Here is a 22,971-nt window from a genome sequence, read left to right on the forward strand (position 1 = left end):
ACTAATGAGCTGTGATATCATCACATGAGTATCCTGTGCAACCTTGTACCAGACAGTAAGAAGGAAGTTCTCACTAACTGTAAGGCACCATGAGTCCCAGATAAACAGGCATCAGTTTGAACAAGAATTTGAAAGAACAACCTAACATCAATGCAGCAGGAAAATAAAATGAAAAACCCAGATGCACCTGAGTAAAACAACACATGAAACTATTTACACCGTATCTGTCTTCTCTTTCAAGTTTTAAATTTATTTATTATTTGCTATACCACCTTCTATGTGGTGTACAATCACTAGTATATCAAATAATTTTTAACATAATCAACACAATGGTCTGCAACCCTATCCAACTATCTTGGGCAGGTTCTGTACAGGTCTGGAGAGACTCAAGGAATGAAAATTAGCAGGTGATATCTAATGTCACCTTCCTTATCCTCCCTCCAGACCAGTCCAGATGAGTGGGACATACTAAAATCAGTACCCAACAAGGGCAGGATCCAGCCAAACCTGCAGAGAGTGTGCTTCTTCCAAAAGCTGCCTCCTGACTAGCTTGAACTTCTAGGTAATGATGATGCATAAATGAAGGCAATGAAGACCAAGTAGCCAGCCAACAAATCTCCAGCAGAGGGATCAAATGATTCTCTGCCCACAAAGTAGTTTGCACCCTGTTGGAGTAAGCCTTATAGACCAGAGGAACTGGGTGACCTTGAAGAATATACGCTGAGGCTATTGCTTCCTTAACCCATTAGTGTCCAATGTTCCCAAAATAAGCTCCTATATGGGAATGTTGGGCACTAATGGGTTAATCCACCTCGCAATCAATGCCTTTGAAGCTGGCTTTTCTCTCTGGACCCTTCCAAAAAGCACACAAAAAAAAATAATCTAATCTCAAGTCTCTCCATACACTTGCTGAAATAACAGAGTTTTTCATCTCTTTTTAAACACTTCTATATTCTGCACTATTCTAAGTTGATATGGTAGAGCATTCCATAGCTTTGGACCAATGACAGAGAAAATAGATGCTCAGTACTCCTCCAGTCTAACAACATGGAAAGAAGGGACATCCAACAATGCCATATTTGCAGATCTTAAAGTTCTAGGTGGATGATAAATTTTCAAACTTGACACAATAATAACTGATACACAACCGTTCAAAACTTTAAATACCAAATGTTAAACTTGTTCCTTTGTGCAATAAACAACCAGCGCAGCTGTTTCAATACTGGTGAAATGTGTTCATATCACGAACATCCTACAACATCTCACTGAGGCATTTTGAGCCACCTACAAAACCTTCACTAAATTTTTGGTAGAACCAACTAACAGCCCTTTGAAATAATCAAAGAACGGTGTCACAATACTCTGGATCACCAATCTAAACTATGCACATCCTATATAATAATTCTCACCACCAACGTTCTAAAGTAGCTGCCTGTGTCCGTGGCTCCTGCAGTTGCTGAGCTAGGCTCTGTAGCCAGGCTGACGTCACTCACAGCAGATTCCCAGGCAGGGGGAGGAGTAGGGAAACATTCCTCTCCCTGCCTAGGAATCAGCTGTCAGTGCCCCCCCTCAGCGCATTACCCAAGCCCTTCCCCCTCAGCACATTACCCAAGCCCTTCCCCCCCAAGCACATCAACACCCCCCCCCCCCCGGGCACATCAACCCCCTCGCCACCCGCAGCTGCAAATGGTAACACTGTCCGGCCTCTGCTGCTTCTCCTGCTGAGCAGCAGCGGCCGCTACAAAAACCCCCACCCCCACCGCAGACAAACCACCCCCTTGTTGCATCAATCCCCCCCCCCGGCGCATCACGCAAGCCCCTCCCCCCCCCCAAGCACATCAACCACCCCCCCAAGCACATCAACACCCCCACCCCCGCCAACATCAACCCCCTCGCCACCCGCAGCTGCCAATGGTAACGCTGTCCGGCCGCTGCTGCTTCTCCTGTTGAGCAGTAGTGGCCGCTACAAAAAGAAAAAAAATTCGGGGGGGAGGGGCTTTGGTGATGCGCCGAGGGGAGGGTCACTGGACATGGGTGGCTGGAGGGGGGGGCAGGGGGAGGGGAGGGCCGCTGGACATGGGTGGCTGCAGGGGAAGAAGGGAGAGAGGAGGGTCACTGGACATGGATGGCTGGAGGGGGGGCAGGGGAGAGGGAGGTGGGGAGGGGGTCCTAAGACCAGATGGGTGGCTGCAGGGGGGCAGGGGAGACAGGAGGGACGCTGTACATGCGTGGCTGGAGGAGAGGAGGGTCGCTGGACATGAGTGGTTGCAGGAGGGGCAGGGGGAGAGGAGGGTCGCAGGACATGGGTGACTACAGGGGGGGGCAGGGGGAGAGGAGGGTCGCTGGACATGGGTGGCTGCAGGGGGGGCCGGGGGTGAGGAGGGTCGCTGCACATGGGTGGCTGCAGGGGGGCAGGGGAGAGGGAGGGGGAGAGGGGGGTCCTGAGACCAGTCACTCACTCACTCTCTGTCTCTCACATACACTCTCTCTGACACACTCTATCTCTGTCTCACACACACACAGTCTCTATCTCTGTCTCTCTCTCTCACACACACAGTGTCTCACACACACAGACACTGTGTCTCTCTCACACACAAACACACACACACTCTGTCTCTCTCTCTCATTCTCTCTCTGACACACACTCCATCTCTCACACACATTCTCAAACATACACGCCGAGGAAAACCTTGCTAACGCCCGTTTCATTTCTGACAGAAACGGGTCTTTTTTACTAGTATTCTATATAATAAGTACAGTCAATGGACTTCCAGTATGCTGAGGAGCTGAGCATATGGGGGTGGGAGAGCTCCCATTAAACTCTCTCTTTTTACATGATTTGGCTGCATCCCGATCTCTTCCTGCAGTCACTGATTTGGGATGCATCTGTGATCAGGGGGGCACAAATGGTTGGCCTCTGCAGAAGCTATGTGAGGAAAGCGGAACAAAACCCTAAAAGTGCTGCACAACCGAACTAAAAGTCGGAGGTAAAGATGCTAGGTGAGTAAGATGAAGCCTTAGAGATTCTTACTGGTGCTTTCACACAAAAGATCTCTAAAACTGTCTCAGCTGCACTGGAAGACAAACTGAATAAATTGCATGTGGCAAAGAAAATCTGAGAGAAATCTGACACATATACCAATAGATTGAATGAGGATGAGGTTTGCATTGCTGCATAGGAGAACATGAGTAGCTATACTTGGTCAGTATCTGGTTTCCAACAGTTGCTAAGTCAGGTCACAAGTACCTGGCAGAAACCCAAATCGTGGCAACACTCCATGCTACCAATCCCAGGGCAAGCAGTTGCTTCCCCATGTCTGTCTCAATAGCAGACTATGGAATTTTCCTCCAGGAACGTGTCCAAACCTTTTTTTTTAAGAACTTGATAGGCCAACTTGAAATGCAACTTCACATGGCCCATACCCAAATGGTGGAGAGGCTAGTGGGTCAAGAAAATACGAACTGGAGGAATAACAGACTTATTGGTCCTCCAGAAATGGTGAAAGATAGTGAACTGTTCCATGTTGTTCAACGATGGCGCCCAGAACAACTTGGCCTAGTACAGGCCTCAGTCACATGCAAGAGAGTATATCAAGTGGGGACATTAAAGAGGCAAGCATTACGCCTGCGCTCGGTTATCGCCAGAGCTTTGAATTGAGCTACGAAGAAAACAGTTACGAGAGCTTTTCAACACCAGGGCTCTGTAGAGTATGAAGGTGAAAATATACAATGATCTTCAATGATTACTTGGTGCAGGTATTGTTGAGGCAGAAATAAATGGCACCCCTCTGTTCACAATCAGAAAATGATGTTCGCCCTACTATACCCAGCCAAGTACCGCATGCACCACAATGGAAGAGTGATCTTTCTGAACACTGTGGTGGAGGCAAGACAGTATGTGGTGAGACTCAATGGCCCAGTTCCAGAGCAGAAGGGCAGAACAGAAATTTCAGCATGACTACACCTTGAGCAGTGAACCTGATTTCTAGCCTGCTTAGAAGTCTGGGATGCAAGACTTGTTTTAATGAAAATCGTACTGTTTATTGCTTTTTCTGCATATGGCGCATTCAATTGTTTGACTGTTGAACTTTACTTCAACTATTCTAGTATCTGATGCTAAAAGGCTCTCCCCCCAGACAGAGTCTGCGTATAGTGGAACAGACCTGAAACTGCTGGTAGTTCTAAATCTAGTTCTGTGTGTTGAGTTCTGGACCTACTGTTGTAGATTTCTGATGGGGGGAGGGGTTTTAGCTAAGCACTGATATAAGTGACACAGTACTACAATGGAGACCACCAGGTGGATCTACAAAGCCTAGCAGATCAACTCAGGAAAAAACAAAGACACAGGCAGCAAGACCATAGAACGCTGGAGGTGAGAATTATTATATAAGATATGGTATGGTGGTGGGGGGAGTGGGGATGGAAATGTTATGCTGGATAGGTATGTTGTATTCAAATCTAAGTGTTTGATTAATGGCATAGTCACAGAGGCACTCTCTCTGAGACAGGGACATAGGGAGGGCTTCCCCTAGTACTCCATCTGATTTATTCTCACCCCTGAACCATTAGCTATAAAGAACTGACAAGATACAGTGGTGAAAAGGATCTCAGTGGAGGGGCATGAATTCAAACCTAGTCAGTTATATTTTTTCAGCTGACAATAAATGGCTACCCGATTAAATAAACGCTTTCAAAAGGAACTCCCCATTCTTCTGATGTCACTTCCTCCAAGAACCAATCAAAATTTAATCTTCCTGCCTGATCTCATTTCAAGTTGTCCATTTAGTCCTTTAGGAAACATAGTCTGAAGTCTATAGATCCACGTCTGTTCTTTCTGATGAAGACAATGAGGGGCATAATCGAAAGGGACACCCAAATTTTGCTGAGGATGTCCTCACAAAACGTCCCAGCGAAGGGGCGGGGAAACCCATATTATCGAAGCAAGATGGATATCCATCTTTCATTTCGATAATACGGTCGGGGACACCCAAATCCTGAAATTTAGGTCACCCTTAGAGATGGTCGCCCCTAGACTTGGTCGTTTCTGATTTTTGGTGATAATGGAAACCAAGGACACCTATCTCAGAAACGACCAAATGCAAGCCCTTTGGTTGTGGGAGGAGCCAGCATTTGTAGTGCACTGGTCCCCCTCACATGCCAGGACAGCAACCGGGCACCCTAGGAGGCGCTGCAGTGGACTTCAGAAATTGCTCCCAGGTACATAGCTCCCTTACCTTGTGTGCTGAGCCCCCCAAAACCCACTACCCACCATTGTATACCACTACCATAGCCCTTACGGGTGAAGGGGGGGCACTTACATGTGGATACAGTGGGTTTCTGGTGGGTTTTGGAGGGCTCACATTTACCATCACAAGTGTAACAGTTCGGGGGGATGGGCCTGGGTCCACCTGTCTGAAGTGCACTGCACCCACTAAAACTGCTCCAGGGACCTGCATATTGCTGTGATGGACCTGAGTATGACATTTGAGGCTGGCATAGAGATTTTTAAAGATACTTTTTGAGGGTGGAAGGGGGTTAGTGACCACTGGGGGAGTAAGGAGAGATCATCCCCGATTCTCTCCGGTGGTCATCTGGTCAGTTCGGGCACCTTTTTGTGCCTTGGTCGTAAGAAAAACAGGACCAGGTAAAGTCGTCCAAGTGCTCATCAGGGACGCCCTGTTTTTTTTCCATTACGGGTCGAGGACGTCCATGTTTTAGGCATGCCCAAGTCCCGCCTTCGCTACGCCTCCGACACATCCCCGTGAACTTTGGTCATCCCTGCGACAGAAAGCAGTTGGGGATGCCCAAAATCGGCTTTCGATTATACCGATTTGGGCGACCCTGTGAGAAGGACACTCATCTTCCGATTTATGACGAAAGATGGGCGTCCTTCTCTTTCGAAAATGAGCCTGAATGTGAGATATCACCTCTGCGCCCATTATCCCTTGATCGTTCTAATGCCATGCAGCACAACTGTTCAAAAGTATGGTGTACAGTTACAAAATGTTTCACTAAAGGCATATACAGTTTTTCAGCATTAATCCCATGTTTATGTTCTATTAATCGAGTTTTCAACATGTGTTTCATTTTATTATTCATATCAAATGGTTAAATATATTAATACACAGTTTTATTTTATTCTTTGAATGAGAACCTCTCTTTGTAAAAGCTCCCATTAGGCCAGAGACTACAAAAATATACACACACATATGCGGAGGGTTGGAAAGAATTCCATAAACTATGCGACACATGTGGTAAAGTGAAGCAGCTTTTGAACTGTACTTTCATATCAGATCAATGCAAAATGATGTTTTATGCTTGCATATTCAGGCTTGCATATTATCTATAGTGCATCTTGCACAGATCTATTGAAAGAAACAAAGCTATTCAAAGTTGCTAAATCACAAGAGGATTGTGAAAAATTACAAAAGGACCTTACAAGACTGGGAGACTGGACATCCAAATGGCAAATGACATTTAATGTGAGCAAGTGCGAAGTAACGAATGTGGGAAAGAGGAGCCCGAACTATAGCTATGTGATCTACATGTTATCATTGATGATACATTGAAACCCTTTGCTCAACGTGAAGTGGCGGATAAGAAAGCAAATAGAATATTAGGTATTAGGAAAGGAAAACAAAAATGAGGATGTTATAACGCCTTTATATTGCTCCATGGTGCAACTGCACCTCGAATATTGTGTGCAATTCTGGTCACCACATCTCAGAAAAGTTATAGTGGAATTAGAAAAAGGTACAGAGAAGGGTGACAAAAATGATAAAGGGGAGGGTAATGACTCCCATATGAGGAAAGGCTAAAGCAACTTGGGCTCTTCATCTTGGAGAAAAGACAGCTGAGGGGAGATATGATAGAGGTCTATAAAATAACGAGTGGAGTGGAACAGATAGACATGAATCGCTTGTTTACTCTTTCCAAAAATGCTAGAACTAGAGGGCACACAATCATAGGAGCCAACTTTTCAAAATGATTGGGGGTGCCAAATTTTTTTTTTTACAGGTGGTGCATTCCCCTCTCCCTCCCCCCTGTCCCCCTCCCTCCCCCTCCACCTCATCCCCCTCCCTCTCCCCCATCCCCCCTCCACCTCCCTTCCAGTTCCAGACCCCTTCCCTCCCCTCTCTCTCTCCTTTCCCTCCCCCCTCCCTTCGAGTTCCAGGGTCCCTGCCTCCCAACCACCCAGTTCCAGGGTCGTCGTCCCCCCCTTCCTCCCTCCCTCCCTTCGAGTTCCAGGCCCCATCCCTCCAAATTTTAAAAGTCATCTATCTTACCTTGTCGGGGTTAGGGTGGCAGCAGTGGTAAAAAGCATGCAGGCTCGGCACTTAGTTCCGTTTTCCTTCTCTCTCTCTCAGTTCTGTTCCCGCCCTCATTTCCTGTTTCCACAAGGGTGGAACGAGCTGAGAGAGAGAGAAGGGAAAACGGAACTAAGCGCCGAGCCTGCATGCTTTTTACCGCTGCTGCTGCTGCCCTAACCCCGATGAGATAAAATAGATGACTTTTAAAATTCGGAGGGAGGAGGCCTGGAACTCGAAGGGAGGAGGGAGGGAGGGAACGAACTTCCGGTGGGTGAAATATTGGGGGTGCTCGAGCACCCACAGAGTCGGCGCCTATGCACACAATGAAGCTACAAAGTAGTGAATTTAAAACAAATCAGAGAAAATATTTCTTCACTCAACATGTAATTAAACTCTGGAATTCGTTGCCAGAGAATATAGTAAAAGCAGTTAGCTTTGCAGAGTTTAAAAAAGGTTTGGATAGCTTCCTAAAAGAAAAGTAAGCCATTATTAAAATGGATGAGGAAAATCCACTGCTTAGTTCTAGGATAAGCAGCATTAAATAGATTGTACTGTTTTGAGATCTTGCCAGGTACTTGTAACCTGGATTGGCCACTGTTGGAAACAGGATACTGGGCTTGTTGGACCTTTGGTCTGTCCCAGTATGGTAATACTTATATTCATAAATAGCAGTAGTGCACCTAAGTGCTATTCTATAATTATGTACTAAACTGTCATTACGAATAATTCTTAGAGGGGCATTCAAAAGGGAGAGGCATGGCTGAGACACAGTACTGTATAAGTTACGCGCATACATATCACATAATTAGGAGCTAACATGAGCCACAGACCTGTTGTAAAAGTTGTAGCTTACATTTTGGCATATTGATGCAGATTTACACTAGCATTCTATAAAAACACACATGCACGTGTTCTTATAGAATAGGCTCACTAGCCATAGTAATGTGGTAGCTAAATGTTGGTGTTCTGTTGTATATTCACATGCACAACTCCTTTTCACAAGCATCCAACTAAGCTTTTGAAAATGTTGCTCTCTACATCCCCAGTAACACAGTAACAAAACAAAATGCTGGTAGTACACAAAAGAGACATCTAAATTCCATAATTCCACTATATACAACTACATGTAAAAGTTCCTTTCATGCTCATTTAGCCTGACCACTACAGTTTGAAGACTCTTGACTCAAAATAGGTCTTCCAGTAACAGCACATTTTCTCCCCATAGAAACTACAGGAAATTAAATCCTTGTGTAAATGGCAAACCGTATGAGCAAGTTGACTTTCACACTTTTCAACACAATTTTTACCCTGACCCTTAAATTTAGCCTAAAGAGATAAAACAGCACATAGGTCCAGACAAGCTAAACATAAAATCATCATCTTAAAACTAAAGTAGTTAATTCACCTTCACTGTGAGACATTGCAGATTTCTGCAAGTTCCATTCTCCCTAGGAAGGAACTGCATTCTAGTAAAGTGCCGATACTGGAAACTGTAAAATAAAAAAATTAGGATTATAATCCACTTACCAAATTTGATTCATTGGGTGGATGATACTTCTCTGTTCCCATTCTCACAAGTCCATCACGGTACAAAAATATTCGTAATGGATCACATGAGGTTACCAGAGTATAAATGCGCAAGTCAAACTTATAGCCTTCCATAAGAAAAGGTTTATCAAGGTATTCTTGCACAATCAAATGATCTTGAGTGGGCACCTTGTCTCCATTTCTTGTCAAAGAGATCCTGTCAATAACCATAAGTATGTGAGAATGTTAAATACTAAATTCTGGTATAAACCATTCATTAATCTGCTTTGGATCTGGATTTAGCTCATGCCTTTCTCAGTAGTTCAAAGCGAGTTCAGGGGCATAGCTACGGGTGGGCCTGGATGGGCCCAGGCCCACCCACTTTTGTCTCAGGCCCATCCTCACCTTCTCCCACCCCACCGTAGCGCTGCCTCCTCTCCTGCACTTCACGGTCTCTGTCTCCCACTCTCGCGGCAGCGCTTTCAATTTGCTATCAGCGCTGCCTGCCTGACAGCTGACAGACGCGGCGTGACGTCCTCCTGCTCCGGGGCCTTCCCTCTGCCGCGTTGATTCAACTTCCTGTTTACACAGGGCGGATTGCACATGGCAGAGGGAAGGTCCCGGAGCAGGACGTCATCGCGCCGCGTCTGTCAGCTGTCAGGCAGGCAGCGCCGATAGAGTGTTGCCGCGGGGGTGGGAGACGGAGACCATGAAGTGCAGGAGAGGAGGCAGCGCCACGGTGGGAGAAGGTGAGTGGAGGCAGCGCCGATAACTTTAAATGTGCTGGACAGATGCGCGCGTGCGTGTGTGTGTGGGGCGGGGGGTTGTAGTGCCCACCCATCCAACCCGCTGGCCCACCCAAAAATTGTCTTCTGGCTACGCCACTGAGCGAGTTACATCCAAGAACAGTAAGTATTACCCTATCCCTGGAGGTTTTACAATCTAAGGATCCTATATACTAAAGTTCAAACTAACTTGCACTTCATGTGAAAAATGGTGTAAAATACCTGGAAATGAGCAGAAATGCCCAACTTAAGGTGCCTTGTATAATTGTTTTGTGTAATGTGCATTTTTCTGCATTCACTTTGCAAAAGTACACTTCACAGTAGTAAACTTTCAAACAAAGCACACTTTGCAAAAATATTTACATAAATATTGCATTAATGAGCTGCTGTGAATCAAAACCGTGCAAAGCAGCTTATTAATACAAAAATCCTGAAATTCTATATATGGTGCTCAGAATTGCACGCTCAAATTTGGACGTGCAATTTAATTCAATAACAAGCCAATTAATGCCAAAAATTGGGAGCTAATAATCAAAAATGGGTGTTAATTGGCATTACAGCAATGATCAGTGGCGTAGCAAGGGGGGCTGCCACCCGGGGTGGTTCGCCGTTGCACCCCCCCTCCCGGGTGCAGCACGATGACATCCCCCCCTCGGCACATCAACACCCCCCCGACCCAGTGCCTACCCTCCTCAACTCCGTCCAACCAGCTCCCGCACCCTACCTTTAAAGAAATCTCAGAAGCCGTGGCAAGGCGAGGCGAGGCGCAACGCCTCATGCCTGCATGTAAAAGAAGTGTGGACCGTCTCATCAGGCCTTCCTTCACTCTGTCTGTCCCGCCCTTGCGGAAATAGGAAGTTGCATCAGCGGAGGGTGGGACAGACAGAGTGAGGGAAGGCCTGATGAGACGATCCACACTTCTTTTACATGAGGTGCGAGGCACTGCGCCTCGCCACAGCTTCCGAGATTTCTTTAAAGGTAGGGTGCAGGAGCTGGTTGGACGGAGCTGAGGGTAGGCACTGTGTCTGGGGGTGTTGATGCGCCGAGGGGGGGGGTGTCATCGTGCTGCACCCGGGGGGGGGGGAGCTGGCAGGGAGCACCCCCCTTGAGCTGACACCCGGGGTGGACCGCCCCCCCTTGCTACGCCACTGGCGAAGATACTTACCTGTAGCAGGTATTCTCCTAGGACAGCAGGCTGATTATTCTCACACGTGGGTCCACTTTGGCCTGGGAACAGGCATTTTGCTATAGCAAAGACAATAAACCTTGCTAGAGTCTTCTGGCGCGCCACTCATGTGTGGACTAACTTCCCGCCCGCCACGTGAGCGCATACCTCAGTTAAATCAAAAAGCATAACAAATAACAATAACAACTCCAAAGGAGAGGTGGGAGGGATTGTGAGAATAATCAGCCTGCTGTCCTCGGAGAATACCTGCTACAGGTAAGTATCATCATTTTCTCCGAGGACAAGCAGGCTGCTTATTCTCACACTTGGGGTATCCCTAGCATCCAGGCTCACTCAAAACAATAAACAATGGTCAATTGGGCCTCACAACGGTGAGGACTTAACATAGGTTAACCTGAAACTATACAGCTAGCTGAGAGTGCAGCCTGGAACAGAATATAACGGGTCTAGGGGGGTGGAGCTGGATTCTAAACCCCAAACAGATTCTGCAGCACTGACTGCCCAAACCGACTGTCGCATTGGGTATCCTGCTGAAGGTAGTAGTGAGATGTGAATGTGTGGACTGAAGACCACGTTGCAGCCTTGCAAATCTCTTCAATGGAGGCTGACTTTAAGTGAGCCACCGACGCAGCCATGGCTCTAACATTATGAGCCATGACATGACCCTCCAGAGTTAGCCCAGTTTAGGCATAAGTGAAGGAAATGCAATCTGCTAGCCAATTGGAGATTGTGCGTTTTCTGATGGCGACTCCCCTTCTGTTGGGATCGAAAGAAACAAACAACTGGACGGACTGTCTGTAGGGTTTCGTCCGCTCCATGTAAAAGGCCAATGTTCTCTTGCAGTCCAAGGTGTGCAAGATGCTTTCGCCAGGGTGGGCATGAGGTTGGGCAAAAAAAGTTGGCAAGACAATTGACTGGTTCAGATGGAACTCCAAAACCACCTTTGGTAGGAACTTAGGGTGCGTGCGGAGGACTACTCTGTTGTGATGAAACTTAGTATATGGTGCATCCACTACTAAGGACTGAAGCTCACTGACCCCACAAGCTGAAGTAACAGTCACCAAGAAAATGACCTTCCAGGTCAAGTACTTCAGATGGCAGGAATTCAGTAGCTCAAAAGGAGCTTTCATCAGCTGGGTGGGAATGATGTTGAGATCCCATGACACTAGTGGAAGTTTGACTGGGGGCTTTGACAAAAGCAAACCTCTCATGAAGCGAACAACTAAAGGCTGTCCAGAGATAGGCTTACCCTCTACACACCCTTACGGAGTTGGTCATGAGACCAGACTCTGACAAGTGTAGAAGGTATTCAAGCAGGGTCTGTGTAGGACAAGAGAGAGGATCTAGGGCCTTGCTGTCACACCAGATGGCAAACCTCCTCCATTTCAAAGAGTAATACCTGTTCGTGAAATCTTTCCTGGAAGCAAGTAAGACTCGGGAGACAACTTCTGAAAGACCCAAGGAGGCGAATTCTAAGGTCTCAACATCCAGGCCATGAGAGCTGGAGATTGAAGGTGAGTATGTAGAAGCGACCCCTCGTTCTGAGTGATGACGGTTGGAAAAAACTCCAATCTCCACGGTTCCTCGAAGGAAAACTGCAGAAGAAGAGAGAACCAAATCTGACGAGGCCAGCAGAGTGCAATCAAGATCATGGTTCCATGGTCTTGCTTGAGTTTCAGTAAAAAGTCTTCCCTACTAAAGGTATAGCAGGATATGCATACAGAAGGCCTGTTCCCCAATGAAGGAGAAAGGCATCTGACGCTAGTCTGTCGTGGGTCTGAAGCCTGGAACAGAACTGAGGGACCTTGTGATTGATTTGAGTGGCAAAAAGATCCACCGAGGGAGTGCCCCATGTTCAGATGATCTTACGGGCTATGCCCATATTCACTGAACACTCGTGAGGTTGCATTACCCTGCTCAGTCTGTCGGACAGACTGCTGTTTACACCCGCCAGATAAGTGGCTTGGAGATACATGCCTTGACGGCGTACCCAAAGCCACATCTGGACAGCTTCCTGACACAGAGGGCGAGATCCGGTGCACCCCTTCTTGTTGGTGTAGTACATTGCAACCTGATTGTCTGTTTGAATCAAAATGATTTGGTTGATCAAACTGGACCGGATTGTCCACCACTGAAGAGAATTTCGAAAATCGGTGGACAGTTGGATCACATCCTCCAGATTCCCTGTAGCTCGACACCACTAGGAAGCTAGGGTCCATTGAGCTGATCTCATACGCAGACGTGCCATGGGTGTTACATGAACTGTGGAGCCCCAAAAGTCTTTTCCACCTTCTTTTGTGCTGTTAAACTTTTGTGGATATTGTGAACCCCTCTTATTTTTGCGGCCCCAAAAGTCTCAACATCTGCCGAGCTGTGACCTGCTGAGACACTCGAACTGTGGACACCAGAGACAGGAGGTTGTCTGCCCTTGTCTCGGGGAGATAAGCTCGAGCTGTCTTCGTGTGCAGCAATGCTCCAATGAACTCCAATTTTTGAACAGGAATGAGATGGGACTTGGAGTAATTTATTACGCACCCCAGTAGCTCTAGCACCTGAATAGTCATTCGCATGGACTCCAGAGCACCATCCTCCAAGGTGCTCTTCACCAACCAATCGTCGAGATAAGGAAACACATGCACTCCCAGTCTGCGCAGCGACACTGCAACTACCGCTAGATACTTTGTAAACACTCTGGGCACAGACACCAGGCCAAAGGTCAGTACACGATACTGAAAATGCTGTGTTCCCAGCTGAAATCAAAGATACTTCCTGTGAGCTGGGAGTATCGAGATGTGTGTGTAAGCATCCTTTTTCCAGAGAGCATAACCAGTCGTTCTCCTGAATCATGGAAAGAAGGGTGCCCATGGAGACCATCCTGAAATTTTCTCGGACTAGGAATTTGTTCAGGGCCCTTAGGTCTAGGATGGGATACATCCCCTCCGTTTTCTTTTGCACAAGGAAGTACCTGGAATAGAATCCCAGCCCTTCTTCCCCCGGTGGAACGTGTTCGACCGCATGGGTCTTTAGAAGGGCGGAGAGTTCCTCTGCAAGTGCCTGCCTATGCTGGGAGCTGTAAGAATGAGCTCCTGATGGGCAATTTGGAGGTTTGGATTCCAGATTGAGGGTGTATCCTAACCGGACTATTTGAAGAACCCACCAGTCGGAGGTTACGAGAGGCCACCTTTGGTGAAAAAACATTAACCTCCCTCCAATCAGCAAGCCGTCCAGCACAGACACTTTTACTGAGGCTATGCTTAACTGGAGCCAGTCAAAAGCTCATCCCTTGCTTTTGCTGGGGAGCAGCAGGGGCCTTCGGCGCATGCTGTTGACGAGAACGAGCGTGCTGCGGCTAAGCCTGTACAGGCTGCCGAGACGCCGGAGTGTACCTACGCCTAACATAGAAATAGGGAGCACTCCACTTCCCACCAAAATACCTCCTAGTTGAGGAGGTTGTGGCAGAAGGCGCCTAGCAGGAGAGAGAATCCATAGCATCATTGTGCTTCTTGATCTGGTCAACAAGATCCTCTACTTTTTCTCCAAAAAGATTATCCCCCTGGCAAGGTACATTCGCCATCCGCTGCTGAACCGAATGATCCAAGTCAGAGACACAGAGCCATGAGAGTATGCGCATCACTATACCCTGAGCAGCAATTCTGGATGCCACATCAAGAGTCGTAAGCGCCCCTGGCCAGGAATTTACGACACACCTTCTGCTGCCTGACCACCTGGCAAAAGGCTCGGCCTGCTCCAGGAGGGAGGGCATCGACCAAACTAGACAGCTGCCTTACCGAGTTCTGCAAGTGTACGCTCATGAAGAGCTGGTAGGACTGAATACAGGCAGCGAGCATAGCGGCCTGATACATCTTCCTCCCAAAAGAATCCAAGGTTCTAGCTTCTCTGCCTGGGGGCACCAAGGCATAGTCTCTAGTACTCTTGGCTCTCTTGAGGGCGGAGTCCACCACCATGGAACTGTGGAATAACTGAGACCTCATCAACCCAGGGTCACCATGGATCCGGTACTGGGAATCAACCTTCTTCGGGATCACGGGGCCAAACAGAGGGAACGACCAGTTTCGCATAAGGACTTCCTTAAGTATCTTATGCAAAAGAGCCATCACAGCCTCCTTAGGTGGAGAGGGATAATCCAGGACCTCAAGCATCTCAGCCCTGGGCTCATCCTCCACCTCCATAGAGAATGGAATAGCCGTAGCCATTTCCCGGACAAAAGATGTGAAGGAAAGACTCTCAGGAGGAGACAGTCCCATATGACTCATCGGAAGAAAAGTATCTGGGCTGTCCCTCTGACTCCCACGGACGCTCCTCTTCAGTATCAGAAAGTACCGCCCTAAGAGAACTCCGAGACTGAGCCTGCCTCGACGAAGAGGATCGACGTCCTCGATGGCGATGTCGAGGCCGACGCCCACATGGACTGCAGTGAAGCTTCCTCCACAGACGTCAAAAAGGGGAGTCAACCTGGGTGGCAGCCAACACCGAGGACAGGGACCTCACCGCAGATGAAGGGCCAGACGCCGCTGCAGCAGACAGCACGGAAGGTGCAAGCACCCCTGACACTGAAGCAGACTGGCGCAGCAGTCCTTCCTTAAGTTCTAGAAGCAGGGCCCAGACGCGCTCGTCAAGAGCCGCCATCGGAGAAGGCTGTGGGGTCGGTAGAGCAGCAGGTGGCAGAATCTGCTGAGGCTCAGGTGCAGGTACCGGGCTGCTAAGAGGCCAACGCATCGGCACCTCCTGTATGGAGGGGGAGCGATCCTCTCAGCGCCAAAGTTTCTCGGGTGCCCAATCCTTCGATGCCCCGGAGCTCCCAGTACCGTGTGTCAAAGGAGATCAGTGACGGTGCTTCTTCGCCTTTGCTCGGTGCCAACGAAGACAACGTGGAATCCTCACGTCTCCTCGGGGTTGGGTCCGACAATGGTCTGTCCAAGGGGGCCTGCACAGTGGGAGGCCTCGAAATAGGTGGAGACCCACTCGATGCCTCACTGCTCCCAATGTGTCTTGGCCTCTCAGCAGCCATTACCTCTGCTTCCCTCGATGTCAACGTTGCCAACCTCGGTACCGATCGGTACCTGAGATAATCAGGTTGCACCGAGTACAACGTTTGAAGCTGCTGGGTGTGCTCGATGACATGGAAGGAAAAAACAGCTCCGGCAAAATCAAGACTCGATTGTGCCAATAAAAAGGGGCACAAAAATAAGGAGAAAAGCCCTACTGCGCAGCCTAAAACCAGCCACATTGAAAAAAGAAAGTAAACTTTAAAATTGGACAAAAAAAGCCTAAGAATTAATAAAAGGGCTCCTAAGCCTACTTTTTTTTGTTTTGAGAAAGTAAAGAAAATGAAGAAAAAGCTCGCGAAAAAAAATCGCTCTTCAGAAAAATCTTTCCCGAGCCAAAACGAGGAACACAGGAGGAACCTGCTACACCTTGTCGCGGTAAAAAAGTAACTGAGGTACGCGCTCATACAGTGAGTGGGAAGTCAGTACGTGCAAGCGCGCCAGAAGACTCTAGCAAAGTGTTTTGTCTTTGCTATGGCAAAATACCGGTTCCAGGCCGACGCGGATGTCAACCCACGTGTGAGAATAAGCAGCCTGCTTGTCCTCAGAGAATTATAATTTACGCACACATTATTAGTCACCGGGATCCACGCATAAATTTTACATGCAGCTCCAAAAAGGGGGCGCAACCATGGGAGGGTCATGAGAGGATCAGGGTCGTTCTTACAATTTATGTATGCTATTATAGAACAAGGGGGATCTGCATCTAATTTAGACATATGGATTTACACCAGGGTTTAGTTGATGTAAATCCTCGTATCTATACTTAGGCGCCGATCTCGGTGTTAAGCGTATTCTATATACGGCGCCTAACTTTCAGTACCATTTACAGAATAGTGCTTAATGCGGGTGTTTTTTGCACTGCTTTTTCATCGCTATTTATAGAGTTTGGTCGTAAAAGACTAAAAGAAGTGCACAAAAATGGTTTTGTGGGCTTGTTTTCTTTCACAAGTCTCCCTGCCCCTTCCAAAAGTAAAGGTCCAACCTGCTCCTTCTTATCCCCCCAACAACCCCATAGGACTGGGACCCCCCAAAGGGTCTGGAAAGTGAAAAGGGAAGAGGCAATCCCCACTCACCCCTGCTCCAAAGGTTGCCTCCTTCAAAATGGTAGAGGTCAGTGGCACCAAGAATGAGTGGGAATTGCTCAAGTCCTATTGCCCTCTCCCTCAAAATACAGTGGAGGGAGTCAGGATACTGGAAGAATGTTGAGGGGATATGGTGGGGTGTGGGCAGTCTGGGGAGGAGAAAAGATTTTGAAAAGTTCAATAATTATTTTTCTAAATTATTATTTAAGACTTATATGATTTACAGTTGAACTTACCCATGACCCATTGCACCATTAGCTGGTTTAATTATAAAGGTTTTTTGTCTTCTCTTCTTTTTCAGTTCCTTTGTGTAGTTCTGAAATTGGGTGTATTCTGCAGGAAAGATCCAAGTTCGAGGTATAAAACTGTATTCCTGAGGTTGGGACCTGATCATTCTGCAAAGAGGATACTTTATTTAAAAAAAAGATTTTTAACTTCAACAATGAAACACATAGAGGCTCATTTTCAAAGCACTTAGCCTCCCAAAGTTCCATAGAAACCTATGGAACTTAGCCTCCCAAAGTGCTTTGAAAATATGCCTCATAAGGTCAGAAGGTGCTGAGTCACCACTGAACAAAAAGCATTGTAAGTTTATCTTCTGTCTCTTCCCTGTCTCATTCACCATTCTTATTTCTCTCTTACCCTTCTCATTTCCTTAATCTCTATCTCACATGCTGCTCCCACCATTATATCTTTCACTTTCCCATCCTGCCTACCTCCTTCTCTCTTTCCGCCTATCTCAATCTTCCCCATTCCCACCCAACTTCCTTCATTATATTTATGTATTTATTTATTCATTCATTCATAACATTTATACCCCACATTAGTCCAAAATAGACTCAAGTTCAATGTGGATTACAAACAAACAAAGTGAATAAAACATAATAATGAACAAAAAGCAGATCACATACAAAATACCAAAACAAGTAAATAAAAAGAAGTGGTTTATTAAACAGTTACCCGACGTGGCCACGTTTCACCCTCAGGCTGTGTCAGGGGTAAAAAAACTGAGAGGGGCAGCATTCAAGACAAGTGAATCTGTTTGTGTGAAGAAGTGGAACAGATGGTTTGATTTTTACTATTAGAGGTATACTAAAGCTTATCACATATCACATGATAGTGGAATTAGCACACACTAAATGCTAAAAAGCATATGTGTGTGTGTATATATATATATATATATACATAAAACAGGTTTCTTAACATTTAGCACAGGCTAATTCCATTAGCAAGTGCTAAGCTTTAGTAAACGGCCTCCTAAGTGTGGAAGATCCAGCTAATGAGAGCAATGTCATTTGTTCATTACACATATAATTAAAAAAATAAACAAACACAAAAAGTGTACATACAATATATTTAATAACTTCAACAGTAATGTATTCAGGTAAATAAACTGATGATAAAATGCTTCTGAATAAGTCCCTCTTCTTTCTGTTCTATATTCTTCTGATTCCTTTACTTACTTTGCTTTCATGTTTTACCTTATCCTATGTAATAATTTTGTACCTCCACGTTCCATGGCTGGCTGGCTGGCTGGGTTCGTAACATCCTGACGTCAGCCTGCCTCCAGCGTTCCATTCACTCTCTCTGCCACGCCATCGCGTCAAAATGTAATGATGTAAGAGGGCGGAACGCCGGAGGCTGGCTGACATCAGGATTTCACAAACAAATCTGAAGGCAGCAACGGAATGGCGACAGCAACCTGAGGTGGCCATAGCAACCTGCTTGCAGGGAATGAAGCAGATGACATCTGGCAGCAACGGAACACTGCACGCGATGACACAAGCCCCATCTGCCTACATGGAACGCAACAACCAATGCAAGAACAAGCTGCCTGGGGTAAGGGAAGGCTTACAGGGGCATTGCCCTATAGCAGTGATGGCGAACCTTTCAGAGACCGAGTGCCCAAACAGCAACCCAAAATCTAATTATTTATTGCAAAGTGCCGGTACTCATTATGGGCGGGGTCACCACATATGACTCCACCCCTATGATAGCCACACCCCCTTACACCAGCCATGGCGCATATAAACAGACATCATTGAAAATATTATACTAGTATAGGAGAAAAAAATAACATGATTTTCTTTCATTATAAATCATTTCTGTAAGTTGTTACAGCTCCAATATACCCAGTGCAAAATAAGACAGCAGATGTAAATTCTCAAATTGGACATATTCCAAACACTAAAATGAAAATAAAATGATTTTTTCTACCTTTGTTGTCTGGTGATTTTGTTTTTCTATCCATATTGGTCCTAGTCATTGATTCTGCTGCTCTCTATCTGTTCTCTTAACTCCGTTTCCAGGGCTTCCTTTCCATTTATTTCCTTACTTTCCTCCTTTCTTCTTCATTTCTTGCCTCCATTTATTTCTTTACTTTCCTCCTTTTTTCATTTCTTGCCCTCCATCCATGTCCAGCAACCCTCCTCTCCCCTCCAGCCACAAATGTCCAGCCACCCTCCTCTCCCCTCCAGCCACCCTCCTCTCCCCTCCAGCCACCCTCCTCTCCTCTCCAGCCACCCATGTCCAGCCACCCTCCTCTCCCCCCTGCCCGCCCGCCCTCCCTCCCACCCAGCACCCAGCATCAGGCCGCCAGCCCTCCCACCCAGCCTCCCTCCCTCCCACCCACTCAGCAGCACCCAGCATCAGGCCTCCCTCCCTCCCTCCCTCCCAACCACCCACCCACCCAGCATCAGGCCTCTCTCCCAACCACCCACCCAGCACCCAGCGGCACCCAACACCAGGCCTCCCTCCCAGCACTAAGCATTAGGCCTCCCACCCACCCAGCAGCACCCAGCATCAGGCCTCCCTCCCTCCCTCCTACCACGCAGCAGCACCCAGCGTCAGGCCTCCCTCCCACCCAGCATCAGGCCTCCCTCCCTCCCACCACGCAGCAGCACCCAGCGTCAGGCCTACCTCCCTCCCACCCAGCACCAGGCTGACCTCCCTCCCTCCCACCAAGCACCATGCCGCTTGCCCTCGCTCCCTCCCTCTTCCAAACAAGCATCAGCCCGCCCGTCCTTCCTCCCTCCCTCCCAGTACCACGGCCCCCCCTCCTCCTCCTCCTCTGCAATTGAAAAAACGTACCAGGTTAAGGCAGCGTCGGCAGTGGCAATGAAAAGCCTAGTCTTCACTCGGCGCGCTTCCCTTCTGTCTCACTCTCAAGCTCTGGTCCTGCCCATGAGACAGAAGGGAAGCGCGCAGAGTCAAGACTACGCTTTTCATTGCCGCTGCCGATGCTGCCTTAAAAGTACGTTTTTTCAATTGCAGAGGAGGAGGAGGAGGGGGTGGTGTTGGGTGGGAGAGAGGACGGGCGGGCTGATGCTTGTTTGGAAGAGGGAGGGAGCGAGGGCAAGCGGTGTGGTGCTTAGTGGGAGGGAGGGAGGCCGGCCTGGTACTCGGTCGAAGGGAGGGAGGGAGAGTGGGCAGAGCGGACCAGCGACTGGCGCGCGTGCCAAGGGAGAGGGCTCTGCGTGCCCTCTCTGGCACGCGTGCCATAGGTTCGCCATCACCGCCCTATAGACTCCCTCACAAGAAGTAAAACCTGGCCTGGACCAGAGAGTAGAACTAAGTAGGGCAGCAACTTCTGAAGGGAGTTTGGTAAAGGAAAGAGGGCTGCATGGTAAGTTGAGGATTTATTCCTGTGAGCCACTTGATTAATTCTGGAAATCTGTGAGTTGCAAGTTAGTAGGATAATGTGAATACCTTATCCAGATTAAGCTGAAGAAAAGCATCTTGTGTTATTTTTATTTTAGAAGATTAAAGTTAGTGTTTTGAGCCCCTTAACTCTATGTGCCTTACTGCTGAAGAATCCTGAGCCAAGAGGAGTGTTCTCAGGAGCTGGGGAGGTCTGGATCTCTACAACCAGTAGATGGTGTAGTGACAGATTTCCGAACTGAAGCAGGCGCATGTGCACCCCCTTGTGATGGTATGTATTTTAAGGTGCAGGTCCCTTAAAGCAGACAGTAAAATGTGCAAAGGAGTACACATTTGTTTTAAAGACTGAATAAAATCCATCTGTTTAATATTCAAATGCACTTATGTGGACAACCCCATTTATATTAGGGAATACTAAAATATGACTTTTTTTTTAACTGCAGCCTTTTTCTCTAAGCTTCAACAACAATGAAGTTAGGTTTCATGGATCGGTTTTTGTTCTAAAGACAACGCAAGTACTTCCATATTAAAATCTTTAAACAAAAACACTACATTGACTGACTAGGCAGCTCAAATACAAATAGTAATAAAATAAACTTTAAACTGAACAGGAAGAAAAAAACATAAAACAATTTAAGATGCTCAGACTTTAGTTGCATAAAACAGTATCTGGTCCCATGGATGTTTGGCAGCTTTGATCTAACTCCTGAAGTGTATTCCCTAGATCCAGGGCTTTTTTTGAGGGGGTACTCGGGGGTACTGAGAACCGGCACCTTTTCCAGTGTCTCCTAAAATTGACCCATGGACCACAAGTTTTAATGAAAGAGCTCAGGCTCGACACCAATTCTGCCTTGTCATAGATTCTGTGACCGGTTGCAGGGGGCCTGGCTATTGTAGGATGGGTCCCTCAGTGATCACCCCACCCTTGAAGGGTGGCCTGGCATTTGAGTACCAGCACCTTTTTTGCTAGAAAAATTGCACTGCCTAGATCTGTGCAGTAAAGCAAAAACCAGAGCTTCATTCCAAATTCAGCTTCTACAGGGGCCCCTCAGGCATTCTTCTTCAGTGGTGTATTTTGCTTGAAGTGGAAAACAAAACAAAAGGATGAACTAAAGTCCCTGTAAAGCATCGATCTCTGTTTCCACCGGTATAAATTACCGAGTTGGAAATAGTGAGTGATACACAAAAACAATTGCATTTGAATGAGCTGCTTGCAAAAACAGCTTGACCAGTCACTAAGCTGTGCATGCGTACAACAGCCATTCGCTAAGCCTGGCTGCTCTGCGCATGATCAGAACAACTGTGCTACACATGGCTTTCATACACGCATACAAGCTGTGTGTATGAATTCCATGTGTAGCTTTTTTTTTTTCCAAAAATCAGGCTGCCAAAGGTGCCCAATAAATTTTCCCCTGCTACACTACACAAGGGATTTTTCTCAGGGCGAGCACTGCAGTGGAAGAAGCAGCAATACCACAGCTCGGGAACCCAGTCTCCATTTCCTGCTTCGGAGCCTGGAGTCCTCCTGATCTTGCATGTCCTTCCCCTACGGCTGATCAGAGTCTCTTGGCTCACCTCTTATAAGCTGAAAGGCTCAATAGCTTCTAGGAAATGTGGTTGAATGATATTTTACTATGCTTGATCCTTCCTTTTTTTCATCCCTGACAAGCAGAACCTGCTTGCTTATCACAAAACAAAATACCCATGACATCCTGGTGGCACTAGGTAACAGTCTCACTGCAGCTCTTTGTGGCTCTGGGCAAGTCACTTAATCCTCCATTGCCCCAGGTACAAAATAAGTACCTGTAAATAATATGTAAACCACTTTGATTGTAACCATAGAAAGGCAGTATATCAAATCCCATCCTCTTTCCCCTTCTCCCCTTCCTTTTCCATATTGTTGGATGTCCAATAGGAGGATGCCACTGGTATAACCCTAAACTAAAAATCAGTAATAGGTTGCTAAATTGGAGTTATTGATAGTAGCATGATATATGGGCACTGGAGCAGATTCTTACTTGAAGGTGGTTTCATGTTTTGCCATACATTTCGTTTTACAAAGCAGCACAGCGTTTTCTTGTGTACGATATCGTTGTTAGCAGCTTTAGTGCTATTTTGTTCATCTGATCTACAAGGTACTTTTTTCTACAGATAATACTAGACCCCTGACGCAGGCCTCACGGCCGAAACACGTCACGTGTCGGGTCATTTCTGCTACTGTTAATAAAGACCTTGTTCAGGAAGACACTCATTGTGAGAGGACTTTTTTGGATCCACTGTGTGTTTTGCCTTTCGCAGATTCTTACTAACCATAAGGTATCCCCATTTGCAACACTCCGGTTTTCAATTTGG

At 47.0% G+C, this 22,971-nt stretch overlaps 1 protein-coding gene across 4 annotated transcripts in view; it reads right to left on the minus strand.

The window, feature by feature from the left end:
• TTLL7 (tubulin tyrosine ligase like 7) overlaps positions 1-22,971 on the minus strand; it is a 324,337-nt gene that overhangs the window by 244,614 nt on the left and 56,752 nt on the right. For all 4 annotated transcript variants that reach the window (XM_030206297.1, XM_030206296.1, XM_030206298.1 and 1 more), the window contains 2 exons: positions 17,196-17,354; positions 8,838-9,054 (listed from right to left, as the gene is read on the minus strand). In XM_030206297.1, coding sequence (XP_030062157.1) covers positions 8,838-9,054; positions 17,196-17,354 — 376 coding nt within the window. The remainder of the gene's footprint in view (positions 1-8,837; positions 9,055-17,195; positions 17,355-22,971) is intronic.

This window comes from Microcaecilia unicolor, chromosome 6 (genome assembly GCF_901765095.1).
Source record: "Microcaecilia unicolor chromosome 6, aMicUni1.1, whole genome shotgun sequence".
Lineage (NCBI taxonomy): Eukaryota > Metazoa > Chordata > Amphibia > Gymnophiona > Siphonopidae > Microcaecilia > Microcaecilia unicolor.